This window comes from Lagenorhynchus albirostris, chromosome 6, assembly GCF_949774975.1.
Source record: "Lagenorhynchus albirostris chromosome 6, mLagAlb1.1, whole genome shotgun sequence".
In the NCBI taxonomy this organism is placed as follows: domain Eukaryota; kingdom Metazoa; phylum Chordata; class Mammalia; order Artiodactyla; family Delphinidae; genus Lagenorhynchus; species Lagenorhynchus albirostris.
The window spans coordinates 71,526,688-71,543,745 of record NC_083100.1 but is presented as its reverse complement, the minus strand read 5'-3'; the positions used below and the strand labels follow the sequence as shown (position 1 = coordinate 71,543,745).

The 17,058-nt window shown below is 39.6% G+C and overlaps 1 protein-coding gene across 4 annotated transcripts in view; it reads right to left on the bottom strand.

The window, feature by feature from the left end:
- LOC132522352 (CD302 antigen) overlaps nt 1-17,058 on the bottom strand; it is a 131,277-nt gene that overhangs the window by 25,066 nt on the left and 89,153 nt on the right. Inside the window, exons 33-35 of one of the 4 annotated variants that reach the window (XM_060152806.1) lie at nt 15,447-15,569; nt 13,790-13,957; nt 11,826-12,047 (exon numbers count right to left, since the gene is read on the bottom strand). In XM_060152806.1, coding sequence (XP_060008789.1) covers nt 11,869-12,047; nt 13,790-13,957; nt 15,447-15,569 — 470 coding nt within the window. In that variant the 3' untranslated portion in view covers nt 11,826-11,868. Of the gene's footprint in view, nt 1-3,923; nt 4,041-11,825; nt 12,048-13,789; nt 13,958-15,446; nt 15,570-17,058 lie in introns of those variants that run through there. The other 3 variants (XM_060152803.1, XM_060152805.1, XM_060152807.1) reach the window with 3 other exon arrangements.

The window sequence follows — 17,058 nt, the reverse complement described above, 5'->3', positions numbered from 1 at the left end:
AGGGCAGAGGAGGAGGAAGAAAGAGGCGCTGGTTATTACCTTTATTAAGTATGGAGGAGGACATGGTGTACCAGGCCCCTGATAATCCGGAGGGCCTGGGCTGCAAAGATATCCCTGAATTGTAAGGAAATTCAGCCACTCTGACACTCAGTCCCCTCCCCACGCTACCCAACCTAGCTTCCAAGATGTCCAGCCCCATCTTCTCCCTTCACGTCCCTTCTCAGAAAAGCTGTCATGACTTTTATTCATAGAATGAGGGTGCCAGTGCTTCTCTGCACCTTTCTTACTGGGCAACGCTGGTCTATTCTCTTATAGATGCAATCTCAAGATTTGTCCTCAAAATCTAAAATAATCTTAAATACTTGATATGTATAATAAAAAATTGTGGACAGCAACCCTGTTGCAAAACTAATTTTCAACACGGAAGCACATTTCTAAAAGCTTCTCAACAATGAAAGAAGTCCTGAAATAATACCTAATTACTATTTCACTTTTTCATTGGAAGGCAAATGAACACTTACTAACATTTCAAAATTTACAATCTGAAATAATTTCCCCTGAAACATCACTGCTCCATTCACAAAGGGCCAGAAAAAGTCACATCAATAGATTAAGGTGACTTAATGCTTTGAATTCAATTATGAGATGAGTTCATGGGCGGAAGTAAAAATAACTTGAAGGAAACTGCAATCCCATTATCGCCCCCTACTTCTTAAATCATTCATCTAAATTTTTTATCCTTTCATTATAAATTAGAATAAAGTACAGAGACACTTTTCAAAACAAAACAAAACAAAAAATCCACAAGATAGTAAAGTTTCTGCTGTTATGGAGCTCCCTTGGTAAGGGGAGCGAAAAGCAAGAAGAGAGTGAAGAAACGAGATTCATTCTGAGAGAATTCAGTGCTCTGAAGAAGAGAAAACACGGGGATGTGATAGAGAAGGTGGCATATGAACAGAGCTCTGAACGATATGGGAGTGGGCAGCCATGCCAAGGACTGGGGAAGGGGAGGGGGGTCTGGGCAGAAGAGCCAGGAGGTGGCTGAGTGCCCAGAGGTCATCGTGGATAAACAGAGTGGATAGCAGGAAGGGCGGTAAGAGGTGGCGTCAGGGAAGGAGGCAGAGTATTGTAGGCTACGGCAACTCAAAGTGAGAAACGATTCAGTGACCACAGAATGGGGTTTCCTCTAACATGCTTGTGTTCACTTATATTCACGCTGCTCACAGGAAACCACTGACCCAAGAAACAGACACCAATCATGTACTATGTACAACAAGTGCCGTTACAGAAGAACTTTTTAAAAGGGATGGCATGGAACCTTACTCAGGTATTTTTTGTTCATTGTGATTTTTCAAGATAATATCTAAGAACAACACAAGATCATTTACACTAATAAACTCCAAAATAACAGAGAACAATGATTTCCATTTCAATATTACATTTATGCTTTATGCAACATTCTAGGAGCTTTTCTGTTAAGACCTTGCCATTCAGCAAATTCCATGAGAACCTTGAAAAGCTCTTTCTTTACTTAGTTCTAAGCCAAATGTGATTCCTGATCTTGTCTAGATAGATTTGTGAAGTATGATGATAAAACACATAGTTTTTCAGCCCTGTGTTATCAACATGTATGGGAATGTGCTCGGTAACCATACACATCAACAGACATAAAGCGGCACTTGTGACATAATTTTCTAGTTGCAATAATTACCCTTCACTTCGTATGAAGAGAACAAAGGAAAACCAAGATTCACCATGTCTGGAATAGGTGCTAGACATGGAGTTCTCACTGAATGCTCACTACAGCCCCATGGGTATTATCTCCATTTTACTGAAGTGCAATGAGTTGCACAATTCGATCAAGGCCACAGAGTCTGTACCTAACTCCAAAGCTCATGCTCCTTCTAAATTAATCCTTCAAACCTCCTGAGAGAAGCTGATTCATTAATAGCAATCATTTATTCGACAGGCACTTCTTCAGCTCTTGAAAAGTCTATTTAACCATACTTGACTTATAAAAGGAAAAAGAACAAAACTTTCCAAAGATAGTTTTGAGACAGGCTGGGACCTGGGACCCTTTGCTGCAATGCTTGCACCTGGACAAACGTCTCCTCCAGCAACAGAATGCAAAGAAACTATAAGAGACTAAAACTAACTGCACGCATGCACAGTTGGGTCAAATTATGAGCAACAAGATACAAAAAGATCAAAACCCAACTGCCGCTTCTGAGCTGCCAGGAGCAAAGGCAGGGTACTGCGCATGATCCCTGCACACAGCACCACCAAGGGGGTGGGCAGCCCACCTAAGCAACCTCTCCAGCCACCCATGTCTGCTCCTACCCTCAACCCCACTTAGGGGATCAGCTCGCCCCCCGCTTAGGGAGCAAGCAAGGGCACTTGTTATTTGTTCTCACTCCCTCACGCTGCAGCATCCCTAATAAAGCCTCGCCTGAATTCCTCATCTGGCCTCGTCAATTTCTATTAAGGAGCCCAAGAGCCCAGGTGGGTAACAGCCTGTCTTCCATTGCTGATCAAAACAGCTTCTCTTAAGAAGAGAAATATCACACAATCTAGAAACGGACTTTTTAAAAAATCTGACAAGAAAAGTATTTGTTTTACTGCCTGACATATGAAGGCGCGGCAACCCAAAGGGTGGCTTAAATGCGCGTTTAGATGTTACTGGCAAACATAAGGAGGGCGTGCATAAGGAGGGATTCACAGAATCTCTGGTCCAGCCTTGTTTTGGACAAAACGAATGTGCTCAGTCTCAACAGTGTGAAACTCTTGTTTCTGCTCCTCCATAGGCAGCAAATGTCATAACTGGTCATAAATGCTGGTCGACAAAAGGTGTCAGGATAGGAGCTTTGAGTTTGTAAAAAAAGGCAACTTCTGAGCTGCTTACTCTACTGCTGCCTCCAATACTGAGATCCTTTAATATATTCCTGCCTGTCAGCGGGCTTCCAGCAGGAATTTATAAAATGGCAGTGAAATTCACGGGGTGGGGGGGGAGCCAAACTCTTGCATAATCATTTTATTCAAACCCACGCAAGTACTCACTTAGTTCTTGTTTATTTTGCTCCTTAATTCCTGGAATTGTTCAATCAGTGATTTTGGATGGAAGTCTTTCCCCAGAGTTTCCCCCATCAACATTTTTGACATGTTTGCAAGAGAAACTTGTTTAAAAAAACACAAAACATTCAAGAGAATTGTCCATTTTCCTCACGATTCATTTTGGAAATGACTGACTAATCAAGAGTAATTTTTCAGATGTCACTTTCACAACAGCAGACTGGACTTAAAGATTTTTAAATCACACGACTTAAGTGGAATCCAGGCCTCGCCTGTTCTCGTCCCACTTCCATTCAGGGTTATTTGGCTGAACTGTTTTCCTGTTTCGACAACTTGAACACCAACCAATTGGTCAAACAACGCCGAGAGCAAAAGAGGGCCAGCTTCCTCCCACCCCCCGCCCCCGCCGCTCACGAGCTGAGGACATCTCCGCAGCCAACTTCCCCACTTCTCCTTTCAGCCCCAAATGGCCCTGAAACTATGTTCGTCCTGGGGCTCGAAGTCCCTCCGCTCTCCTGTCAATTAGCGCCGTTTGGGACCCCTGCCCGCGAGTGGGGTCTGCGCCGAGGATGTGGACGCGGCGGGAGACGAAGGGCGCTCTCGGGTCCCCGGCTACCCCCTCCCCGGGGGCGCTCTCTCGGAACCCACCGAACGCGGAGGGGCGGGGCGGGTGACCAGACGCCAGGGCGCACGGGTGCGCGCGGGGTGGGCGTGCAGGGGAGCGCGACATGCCCGTGGAGTTGAAGCCCTCGGCCGCGGAGGGGGTGGAGAGTCTCCGCCGGGCGGCGGGAAGGCGGTCGCTCCGTGCCCGGGCTCCCAGGCCGTGGAGGGGGCGCGGCAAGGGGCCAGCTTACCCGCAGCGGCGGCGGCGACTGTGAGGCCCAGCAGCGGCAGCAGGAGAGCGGGCGGCGCGGCGCGGGGCATGACTGCGCTGCGGACCCGGCGCGCACGCTGCTCGGAAGTGCGGAGCCGCCGCCCGACCCCTCCCACCCGCGGCCCCTAACCCGCCCGAGCGCCCGCCCGCGCTGCTTTCCGGCCGGCGCTTCGGCTCTCCGTGATTTTTAAAACTTTTCATCTGAACCGAAATAAATTCAGCCTCTCAAAAATGTTGCCAAAGTAGTACAAGGAATTTCCATAACCCTTCAGCCAGCTTTTCTAAATATTAACGTCGTATGTAACTCCAGTACAATGAGTCAAAGCCAGCATATTAACACGGGTGTAATACTGTGGACTAATCTACAGCCGTTATCACATTTCACCAATTGTCCCTCTGATGTTCTTTTTCTGTTCTAAAATCCAATCCAGGGTCATACACTATTGAGATATGACGTCTCCTCAGTCTCTTTAATGTGGGACAGTCCCTGTGTCATTGCTTATCTTTCACCATCGATCTGGATACAAGTTTGAAGAGTACTGGCCAGTCGCTATGTAGAATGTCCTTTAGTTTCAGTTTGTCTGATGTCTCCTCCTGAGGGAGATTAGAAGAACAGGATTCAGGTTATGTTTTTGTTTTGTTGTTGTTTGTTTTCTGGCAAGAGTACCACAGAAGGCATATGCCCAGCCCAGGAGGACCATGTCATTCTGTCTCATCACTGGTGATGCCAACTTTGATCCCTTGGTTAAAGTGGTGTTTGTCCTTTGGACCTAATGGTCAGAAACCTTTTCAAAGGCTCTTCTCTCAGTGGACTGTGGCCCTCAGACAACTCTTCTCTGTCAGCAGCTCCTGGATTAAGGGTCTTTAAACTACGCTTATACGGCCCGTGGAAGGAACCAACTCTGATGAATACCTTGATGTTGAACTTCTGGCCTCCAGAACTGTGGCACAATAAATTTCTGTCGTTTAAGAAAAAAAAAAAAAAAGGGAAACCACCCATACTTATTATATGTATAAACTATGCAACTGTAACTCCACTAGTGAGTGTCTCTGGAACCAGACAATCAAGGCTAGGCAGGCTGCTTGTTTAAACCCTGACATTGTCTCATGTCATTACCAAAAGAGTGCTTTAAAATCAAGTCTAAACTCTACAAACACAAACAACTCAATTTTAAAATGTACAAATGAGCTGAACAGACACTTTGACAGAGAAGATACACAGATGGCAAAAAGCATATGAAAACATACAACGTCACATGTCACTAGGGAATTGCAAATTAAAACAAGATACCACTACACACCTATTAGAATGGCTTTTAAAATCAACAACACCAAATGCTGATGAAGATGGAGAGCAAAAGGAACTCTCATTCATTGCTGATGAGAATGTAAAATCGTACAGCCACTTTGGAAGACACTTTGCAGCTTCTTGCAAAACTAAATATACTCTTACCATGTGATTCAGTGATCATGCTCCTTGGTATTTATCCAAACAAGCTGAAACCTTACATATTCACAAAATTTTAAAAAATATTTTATTTATTTATTTTTAAATTTTATTTAAAATTTAAAAAAATAATTAATTTATGGCTGTGCCAGGTCTTAGTTGTGGCATGTGGATCTTAGTTGCAGCATGCAGGATCTTTAGTTGCAGCATGCAGACTTCTTAGCTGCGGCATGAGGGCTCTTAGTTTCGACCTGCACGTGGGACCTAGTTCCCTGATCAGGGATTGAACCCAGGCCCCCTGTATTGGGTTACCCACTGGACCACCAGGGAAGTCCCTATCACAAAAATTTATATGTAGATATTTACAGTGGCTTTATTCATAATTGCCAAAATCTGGAAGCAACCCAGATATCCTTCAATAGGTGAATGGATAAATAAACTGTGGTACATCCAGACAATGAAATATTGTTCAGCACTAAAAAGAAATGCACTATCAGGCCATGAAAAGACATGGAAGAACCTTAAATGCATATTGCTAAGTGAAAGAAGACAATCTGAAAAGTCCACATACCCTGTAATTTTAACTTAATATTTTGGAAAAGGCAAAACTGTGGTATCAGTAAAAGATCAGTGGTTGCCAAGGGTTGGGGGAGGTGGGAAGGGAGGCATGAATAGGTGGAGCACAGAGAACTATTAGGGCAGTGAAACTGTTCTGTAAGATACTATAATGGTAGACACATATCATTATACATTTGTCAAAACCCATAGAATATACAACATAAAGATGAATCCTAATGTAAACTATGGACTTTAGCTAATAATAATGTATCCATACTGGATCATCAGTTTTACCAAATGTCCCACACTAATGCAAGATGCTAATAATAGGGAAACATGGCGAGGGATAAGGAGGTATATGGGAACTCTCTGTACTTTCTGCTCATTTTTTAACCTAAGACTGCTCAAAAATTAAAGTCTATTCTAAAAGATCAAGTCTAACCTTTTCCAATCCTTTCTAACCCTTTCCATTTCTCTAATAGCCCAGTCGGAAATGGAGTGATTGCACCAAGGAAATCTATCTGACCAAAGGGGTCTATAAGGAGAGTCACAGAATGTTAGAGGTGGTAGGGGCCATCTTCATTTACTGATAAGGAAACTGAGGTCCAAAGAAGGGATATCACTTAGCCACAGGCACACAGTGAATGCCAAAAAATGAACCAGAGCCCAGGTCTTCTGCTGGACTCTCCCACCCTCTCCAGGTTCAGTCTCTCTTGCCAAAGTATCAATGTCTTGCTCAACTTATTTATTTCCATCATTCCTCTCAGACTGTCAATAACGGGTTTATATACTAAACCCAAATCCAAAGCAAATCCTTCCAAATGTACACAATGTTTATTAAATACGAAAACATCCTGATTCTGGACACTTCTGTCCTGCTAACTACACAAGTAAAATGAACAGCTCTATGCAGTCATGTATTTGGAAAAGTCATCTCCACCCCCCACCTCGGGCACCAAAGCATATTGTATCAATGTGGATTACTTTGCGTGAAAACTAATTGTCAAATAATGGTTAGATTTACAATAGAAGTAGAACCTTAATGAATCAACACCATTTAGGCAAATAACCCTTTTCAGCAGTCTTTTATTTTTAAGTCATTTGAACTAAGGGAAGGCATATTTTCCCCACTGTTAACTCTGATGCATACTTCCTCATTTTTTATGCTAATATGACAAAACAGACTACTTAACCACGTCTGCATGGAATAATACACTATTTCATCAAAATCTCTCACTATGATGTTCTACTTTCCAGTCACACCTCACACCTTTTATTTTTCCTTCTCTTTCACTTCTCTTTGACCTCATTCCAGACTCCAATCCCTTGACTTCATTTTTCCTGGCCTTTTATTTCTCCCTTCTTCATCCAGCCTGGATACCATACCCTCGTTTCTCTGTTGCATCCACCTGGCCAACTCTGACTCCTGGGGTCTCTTCCTTTTTTCCCTCTTTTTCAAAATTAAAAAAAATTTTTTTAACTTCCAGCTTTATTGAAATATTTTGAAATATAATTGACATATAACATTTTGTAAATTTAAGGTGCACAGTGTGTTGATTTGATGTATATTGCAAAAGGATTACCACCATAGCGTTCCATCTTGTCACATAATTACCATTTCTTTCTTGTGATGAGAATATTTAATATCTACTCTCTTAGCAACTTTTAACTATATTACACAGTATTGTTAACTATAATCACCATGCTCTATATTCCTCAGAACTTATTCATCTTATAAGTGGAAGTTTGTACCCTTAAACCACATCCCCCCTTTTCCCCTACTCCCACCCCTGGTAACCACGATTCTGCTCTCTGTTTCTATGAGTTTGGCTCTTTTAGATTCCACATATGAGTGATATCATACATATTTGTCTTTCTTTGTCTGACTTCACTTAGTATAATGCCCTCCAGATTCACCAATATTGTTGAAAATGGCAGAATTTCTTTCTCTCTCATGGCTAAATAATATTCGTGTGTGTGTATCACATCTTCTTTATCCATTCATCCATTGATGGATACTTAGGTTGTTTCCATACCTTGGCTATTGTGAATAATGCTGCAATGAACATGGGAGTGCAGTTATCTCTTCAAGATCCTATCTCCATTTCCTTTGGATATACACCCAGAAGTGGGATTACTGGATCACATGGTAGTTCTATTTTTAATTTTTTGAGGATGGGGTCTCTTCTTTCTTCTTCATAGTCTCCTTTCCCTCAATTCTAGTGAAGTAGCTGAGGGCAGGTAGAGGAAATCTATTAATTCTCTTGATGCTTGCCTCTACTAATATATGGCTTTTAATTTCATCTGGGCCCAGTAAGCCTCTTCTGCAGTCTTTTTATTTTGTCTTGGTCATTATCCTCTCTCATCCCCCACATAGAATATTTCAATTTTTTTATTATGCTCTTCAAGCTGAAACCCCATTTGACACTTGTCTTTCTCGGCAGAAAACCTCACCTTCTACTCAATAGGAAAATAGGGGCCATCAGGTGTAGACAAACATCTTCAAAGACTTATCTGCTCTCCCTTCCCTTTCACACAGGTCTTTCTCTTGTCCTCAGAGAGGAATGCATGCTTCCTCCCATCCCATCCAAACCTAGTTCCTCTTTATGTGGGTTTAGAACTGCACCTCTCATTCCATCTGCTCCAAGATTTTCTTCCATTAATGACGCCCCATCTCTCCCCGGCATCATCAACTTTTGTCCATCGTTTTTAGTTTTTCATGTGTTTTGTTTTCTTTCCTCTAAGCTTCTCAACCTGTGAATCTCTTTCTGCTCTCCTTTGGGAAAAAATCTTCTTCAACCCTCCTTCTCTCTCTAGCTATGGCCCATCTCTACATACTTCTCAAGATTTCATGTTCTCTATTTCCTAATTTCCCTTTCATTTTTCAGCTCACTCCCATCTGGATTCTGGTGATCTCCTGCATTTCCATTGGTTAAAATCACCAATGTTTTCCTGATTCCTGGATTCCAGTTTTATCTGACTTTGGCTCTATTGTTGTTTAGCAATTGGAGCAATATTGACTTGACCCTACATTGTATTAAGAGGGTATTTGGCCAGGGAACCAGATACCCTCTTAGGACTTCTCAGGACTGACATCAACCCACATAAGGTCCCTGGGGAGGGTCCTGGGCTGGGCACTGCTGAGCTCCCTTGTTGTGAGATAAGTTAGGCCTAGATAACTTTAGACCAAAACAGAGGAGGAGTCCTCCTCTGTGAATTTCAGGTCCCCTAGGCCCAGGAACGGGAAAAATGGGATGAAGAGGAAAGGCTGATGAGGAAGACCAGTGAAAAGCCTCATGCAGATAATCCAGGAAGCAAAAAAGGATAGAGGTCTGAATTAAGACAGCTGGCAATGGAGATAACCAGTTCATGAGAAGTGTGGGGAAAAACTGACAGAATTGTTGGATTAGAGAGATGAGAAAGAGAGAATTTAAGGATGATTTCTGAGTTTCTAGCTTGGGAAACAAGGGGTATATTGTCTTCATATTAATCAAGGAGAATATAAGAAGAAGAACTGTTTGGGAGAATAGAAAAAAAGTCTCAAATTCTGCTTGTGATTAAGTTAGCTTGGGAAAAAAGAGAAATAGGTGTATACTAAATTTGTTGAGATGTAATATTGTGAAAATTTCTGAATTTAGACTCTACAGGAAATCAGAGTTAACTTTGTACAGATCATGAGGTCTAATTAAAAAAAAAGTCTTTGATATATATAGTTAAAATTTGTCTTTTTAGATAAAAAGTTGTTGAGCAAAGACCTAACAATTAGGTCTTTGTTTCTCCAAGAGGGCTTTAGGATTAAAGGAACCTAAGAGAAAGGAACCTGAATCTCTGGCTTTCCCTAGATTTAACTCAGCAGAGGGGTCAGGACTAGGGGTTGCCAACACTATTTGCAGAGGAGATCTCCCAGATAACGAAACATCTTGGCCTGGGATCAGGGAAGGGAACATGCTGTGAGAGGATAGTCATTGGTAGCACTTCTAAATTTGTCCCCTATACCTGATCATTGGGTGTATTTGCCTGCTTTTTTAGGTGCCTGGTTTTGAAATATCAATTTTGTCAGACCACATGTGGGTGGTGGATTAGTTAGGAAGATTGGAAAAAGTTGTCTTCAGTTCCTCTGAGACATTTGGAACAGGGGAAATGAGGAAGGGAACACAATACAGGCAGTTCTGATCATGTTGAGAAGGACTTTCATGGAGATTGTTCAGTGGGAGTTAGAAACATAAACTAGATATTTGAACTACTGACTTAGAAGTGGTTGATGAATGTCGTGGGGTGGGAGGTGGTGTACTGGATCTCCTGAAGGGAGCACACAGAATGAGAAGCAAGTGGATCATAGGTGGAATCCCTGCTGATCCAGTAGTTTAAAGAAACGCTGAGTCAGAGGAATCGAAAAAAGAGCCTAAAATCAAACATTCAGAGATGTAGGGATGATTACGCTTATTCTTTTAAAAATGCACACAAAATCTTAAGGATGCCTTGCTTTACAATAGCTGGACACTTTATTTCTTGTCATGCTATATGCCTAACATAATAAAGCCCAATCTAGAGATATTTTTTCCCCAACAAGGATCAACAACACTTTTACTTAAAAAATAAAATGACTTTATTATGGCATCACTACTACATATACCTGTACTTTTTGCATCCAGTTTGTTTAGTTCTTTGAAGAAAGTCTTAACAACTAAAATTGTACAGATCATAGAGCAAGAGAATTACTTTAACAAATTCAGTAAAAAATAGTTCAGGACAACTGTACTATAGAGTTTTAGACTATACTAACGTTGTCTTAGAAATTTATTTACAATGTTATCATAGTATAAACACTCTAAATTTTAAAATAAATCTGTGGATTTTATACAAAAATATTCTAAAGTACAAGTATAAGTTAAACACTGAATAGAACATTCATCATATGCAGTAGAAGCTATTATTAAGAATATATTCTAGGTGGTAAAATTCAAAACGATAACCACAAGACTGTTTCCTAAACCATTCCTAATTTTAAATATTTTAGTAGTAATCACAAGGTTTAGAGTTTCATGGTAAAATTTTCATTTTTACAAATGTAAGATACACAGTTACCTTCACAGGCCTCTTTTCTCTTTAGCTTATGTAAAAAGGCAACAAAGTAATAAAAATTTCTTAGTCAGAAGTTGCCATACTATATAAGTATATTAATTGTGAAATTTTCAAAAAGTCTTATCCTTAGCTGATTTCCTTTAAAAAGAAAACAGTTATATGTTGTACATAAAACAAAAAAACACATTTCAGAAAAATGTTAAGTACTAAATCTTTTTTTAAAGTCTTTTTTTTAAAGAAAACTATGAACAGAACAAAACATTTGCATTTAAATAATTTTGGTGTGAAATATCTTTGGAATAGTATAAGAAACTCTTGCCAAGAGGCACCATTTTGCTGTTTACATGTTTCATTGCTCAATAATTTCCCCCAAATGCTACAAATGACTATTTTAAAACAATGTTGACATTATTTACAGTTGTGTTTTTACCTTGAGGTACTAATTTTGCATTTGGCTCGGATGTTCTTAAAAGGTAGATCTGTGACCTAGTAATATGCCAGTTTTGATTTCCTAAGACGTTGTGTTAAAATACCATTAAAATATACATATCCTTATTACCAACCACATTCTTACAGAGAAAAATGCATATTAAACATTACCTTATGAACAATTTGGACTTTAGTTCCAGCTCTGGTTCCTTTTCATTCTATTAAGTAGTTATAAACATGGCATTTGTGGGTAATTGTGTAATTGTAGATACCAGGATAGCAATTAAACAAAAAAAGAAAAAGTACTTAAGACTTCTACGTTGAAACAGTAAATACTGACCCTGGGAAAATTTTAAATGGCCCATTTTTCCTAAACCATCAGTGCAAATTAGCAAACCTTTAGAAGAGTTTAGTCATGGAAAGAAGGAAGCATAATTTCATCTTCATTGGCTCCTTGTTGATACCGAACTGAAGAGAAGCCCACCCAGTGCAAACGGTTCCTTTGGAAAAGGAACCAGATCAATCCGCTGATGAGAGCTAAGAAACTTAGCACAGCAAATGTGATACCCATTCCTCTGTAATCAGGGCCTAGAACGGGGAAAGGTTTGACAGTGGAGGAGAGAATATAAAAGTGATTATTATTGATTTTATACATTAGGCTCTATGTCACATATGTAAACACTGTACAAATTAGATACAATAAGTACCTGATTGTTTCATAGTGTAAACACAATTCAAATTCATCATCAGATACTTAAGTGCTTTCTTTTCCAGTTTAACTCTTTTCATTCAAATCCTCTTCATTGCTATAGCAATTTTCTTCCAAAGAAATTAAAGTGCTATCATTATTCTCACTTCCCTTCCCATCATCTCTGAGACCATCATTCCCAGTATATTACCTTACTTTGATAGCAAATTGCTAAAAGTTGTAAATGTTTGTGTTTGACTTACCTAGTGCCAAATAAAGTATTATTTGCTTTAAAGGAATTTAAGCCTTTAGGATGACCTCATTTAGCTCCTTGCTATTCAATTTCAAACACTGTCCCAGGCCCCTGTCTACATGCTGTAGAGATGGACTCATTTTTTCCCATGGCTTTAATACCATCTCTATGCTGACCTCCCTTCTCTCTCATATGTCCAAAGGCACACACCGCACATGCCGTGTGGATAGCTCATCTCCACATGGATAGTTCAAAATGCCAAAACAGAACTCTTGGTTTATACCACTCTAACCCTGCTCCCCCCCAAATCTTTTAGTCACTCTCCATTCCACTCAGAATGGAACCTGAACTCTTGACTCGGGATTCCAAAGCCCTAAGTGTCTGGCACCTGTCTACTTGGCAGCTCTTCCCTGAGGCCACAGCAGGTTGTTCTGTCTTAGGCGCTCTGCTCCAGCTCGCACCTCTGCCTGCTATGACCCCTACCCTGGTTCCCAAGGCCTTTCCGATCTCAGCTTCAATATCTCCTGCTCTAAGATGTCTTCTCTGATAACCTGATCTAGAGTAGTCAACCTCCTAGTCTCCATTATATAGAGTTTATAACTATTTGATATTTTCCTCTCTTTTAAAAATAGACCTGCTTGGTTACTTATTATGTCTTCCTCCATTAGATTGTAAGCTCTGTGAGAAAAGGAATCTTATCTGTCTTGTACATGGGTAATAGCTCCACACATAAAACAGGTAATCTAAATATTTGCTGAATCAATGCATAAATATATAGATACTGGTCACCTAGAATTAGGGTTTTATTTTTAATATTTGTACACCAAACTGAACATTTTATCCTAATCTTTAAAAATGTTGATGTGAAAATTTTAGGGCTTATTAAGATTTTTGTGGTTATTTTATGTATCAGTTATGATGAAATGGAAGTTCAAATTATGATTTCCTATAGATACTCAGGACATTTTAAGTAATTAAATAGTTTTACATTGTTCTTAATTATGAGTTTTATGGGAATGAGGAGAAAGGAAACACACTGCAGAATTAGACCTTTGAGTTTTTACATGTTTGAACTATGGAATAAAATACATCTTAACATTTTCATAGAAACGACCTCCCTAATACTCTGGCAGCTTCCATTTTTCTTAGGAAAGAATACACAAAGTTTGGACAGTTTAGCACTTTCCTCTGGGAGTCCTAGACATCTTTTGCATTTACTGTCATTTGTAATCTATCTATTTTTCTGAGGAAAAGAATCTATGAGTTAAGATATACTCTAAGGACTAAGTACTTTAGGACAAAGTACAAAACTTTGCACATAATTGAATTGTACAATTATTTCCTGACCTATTTTGCAAAGTGTTCCTTAAGGACAGGTTACATACTTACCCAAGGGACTTCTGCAGACAACTCTTCCATAGCCACGTGAACATTCAACTTTTATCCAAGTTTCATTTGAAGCTAACAAAATGCTACATTGTCCACTGCCACTCTTAAATTTATTTGCCCATTTGACAAATGTCACTTTTGATCCATCTAACCAATTCCAGGACTGATCTAAAGAAAGAAATTAAGTATAACTATGTTTATTGCAACTAAATTACTAAGGCATGGCTCATATAATTTATTTCCTTAGAACTGTGCTGTGCCACTATTTTAAAATGAAATTTATTGAAAGTGAAAAAATTAAAATCAGTCCATCACCTGCACTTGCCACATTTCAAGTGTTCAATAGCCATATATGGCTAGTGATTACTACGTTGGACAGAGTAGATATAGAACAATTTCATCTTTGCAGAAAGTTCTGTTAGACAGCACTGATGTAGAATATGGTGCTTTGATTAAAGTGCAGAATGCCTGTACATTTACTGTGTGACGGATAGACTTCTAAAGACCTGTATCCCTTTCCTCTTGTTCTCCGCCCCCCTCCCCCATTAAAAATCATTCCCAGTGTGCTGGTGGGTGAGGAAAGGTACAGTGGGGTCCAAGAAGGCCTCCTCACCGTGACTCCATTTTTGCTTTCCAGCTGAGGTTGCACCACCTTGTGGTGATAGTATAAACACAATTTATAATTCATTTAGATGGCCAACTTTGAATTCACTGACTTTTTGACACATACTTAATATTTTGGAATTCACATTTATTTTAATTATTTAGAATTCAAATTTGCATAAAATGTGAAGCAGACTTCCTATTCTCCTATCAAATTTGTACTCTTCATTCTTTATCAATTCCAAGTGCACTGAAACCCTCTATCTATCACGCCTTACTGAAAAACTCTTCCACAAACCTTTTTGAACCAAATTTCTGCCATTTTACTAAGCTAGTATGAAAAAAAAATCACCATTAAGACTTAATTTAGGGCTTCCCTTGTGGTGCAGTGGTTGAGAGTCCACTTGTCAATGCAGGGGACACGGGTTCGTGCCCCGGTCCGGGAAGATCCCACATGCTGAGGAGCGGCTAGGCCCGTGAGCCATGGCCCCTGAGCCTGCACGTCCGGAGCCTGTGCTCCGCAACGGGAGAGGCCACAACAGTGAGAGGCCTGCGTACAGAAAAAAAAACACAAAAAAACCCAAACAAACAAACAAAAACAAACAAACAAAATACTTAATTTAGCTCTATGGTAAAAAACGTTCCAAGAGGGAAGGGAACAACAGGAAGAGAACTTCTGAATAACAGTTAAAAGCTACAAAAACACTGTGTGATAGACACTAGAAATCTAAGGGTTCCTGGTGGGGGACACGAGGGACACAGATATTGCCACAGGAGAAAAACAAATTCTGTTGACCCAAGTATCTTAAGCCTCTAAAACAATTCCAGTTGATTTAACCTGATTTTCTATTTCATTAGTGTTTCCATCATTACTAATAAGTCACCTGTTTATTCATTAGGAGTTTATGAGCCTCTAAAACAGCAGATCTAGTTTATTCATCACCAAGAAGCATTCGAATTAGCCACCACTTGACATTCTTTAGTGAGGCTGACTTGGTATTTAGGACAAGTTAGAACTCTCTTTGCACACTGTACATACAAATATGTCATTTACCGGCAGAAAGTTGAGATAATCCAAGCCAAACTCTCATGGTAATGTTATTATTTTCCCTCATCAGTCTGCTCACAAATTTATTCTCATCTTCATCCTTTATGGTAACGATAGTTGCAGAATGATCTGTTGAAGGAAAACAAACCCCAAACCAATTAGCTTTATGCAAACTAGGGAAGTGGTTTATTCTCAACCAGCCATTTGAAAAAAACTATCAAGATCACGAAGATATTCAAACTTGACACGGAATGTTCTTAAAATCTGATATTTATTTCAGATTTTTAAAAATATAACATTAATAGCTTCTAAAAAAGTTAGTAATGTTCTAGATTGAAACTTTGCATATAGAAATTTTACATTTCCTCAAAATGTTTACCTGGTAATATTTTTGGATCTTGGAACTACCTAACCAGTGAGACCTTTCTGTATAAACAGCAAGTCATAAGAATGGGGTATGTAATGGTAGAAGTCTGTGCTCCCCTATAGACTTTCAACACTCTCTCCTCAACAACCAGTTCTGTATAATAACTCAGCTTTAACTTTGCTTCTGTTAAAATGAAAATGAAAGCAAATAGGTTTGGGATGTCAGAGAGCATTGGCCTTCCTTTTAATATTATTTTATACATAAGAGTACTTGGTCATCCATTGTAAGTTCCTAAATATAGTATGGCACTGAATGAGTGAGTATTCTTGAAGTTTGAGAGGTTGCCCTAAACCCACAGAGATAACAGTGCTATCACCAGCATCAGGCAAGGGATAGAAACAAAATAATAACTAGACTTGGAAATCCATCCTAAATGGAATCAAATAGTCTTCAACCCAAACAAGCTTACCCATACTTGAACTAAAGCATTTCTTTTGTGGTGTGAAGTATTTAAAGAAGGGCAAAGGAAAGGCTCTTCTCCTCTACAGATCACCACAGTGTGCAGGTACTTTACCTTGTTTAATACTACGTAATCCTGTAGAAAAGGTATTATCGCTATTTTACAGATGTAGAAATGGAGGGGCAAGAAGATTAAGTAAGTTTGTCAGACTTTCCTAGCTAGACAGCTTTAGAAATAGAAAGTCAATCTCAATCTTTCTAATGATAAGAGTAGTTACGAATGCTCTCCATTTGCAGAGCTCTGTGATCAATTAGCACACATTATCCCATTTCATTCATTCCTACAACAACCCAACCTTTACCCAAACTGTGAAGTGAGTACTATTTTCATTCTCATTGTTCAGAGGAGAAAGAGAGACAATTATGCAGCTTCCACAATACCATCCAGCTTAGTTAGTATGGAAGCTGGGATTCGAACCCAGACCTGTCTGTCTCCAAGGCTTAAGTGCTTAAACCCTACACTACAATGACAGTAAACCTTTTTTTCTCCTTTAGGAGCAAAAGGCTTCTGACTTTCAGAACATGTATATAGAGCTCAAAATAGTTCCTATCACGTGTAACATGTATAACACACAACAGTTCCCACACAAAAGTTTCCATCATGTAGTTAAGCAGTAACAAGGAGATTTTTAAATCAGTAAAGTGTCTCCACAAGTTAGTAAAATAAATAAGATAAATGTCATCTGCCTGCCTAAACTGAGACCCAAGGATGCAGGTACTTGACATACTCTA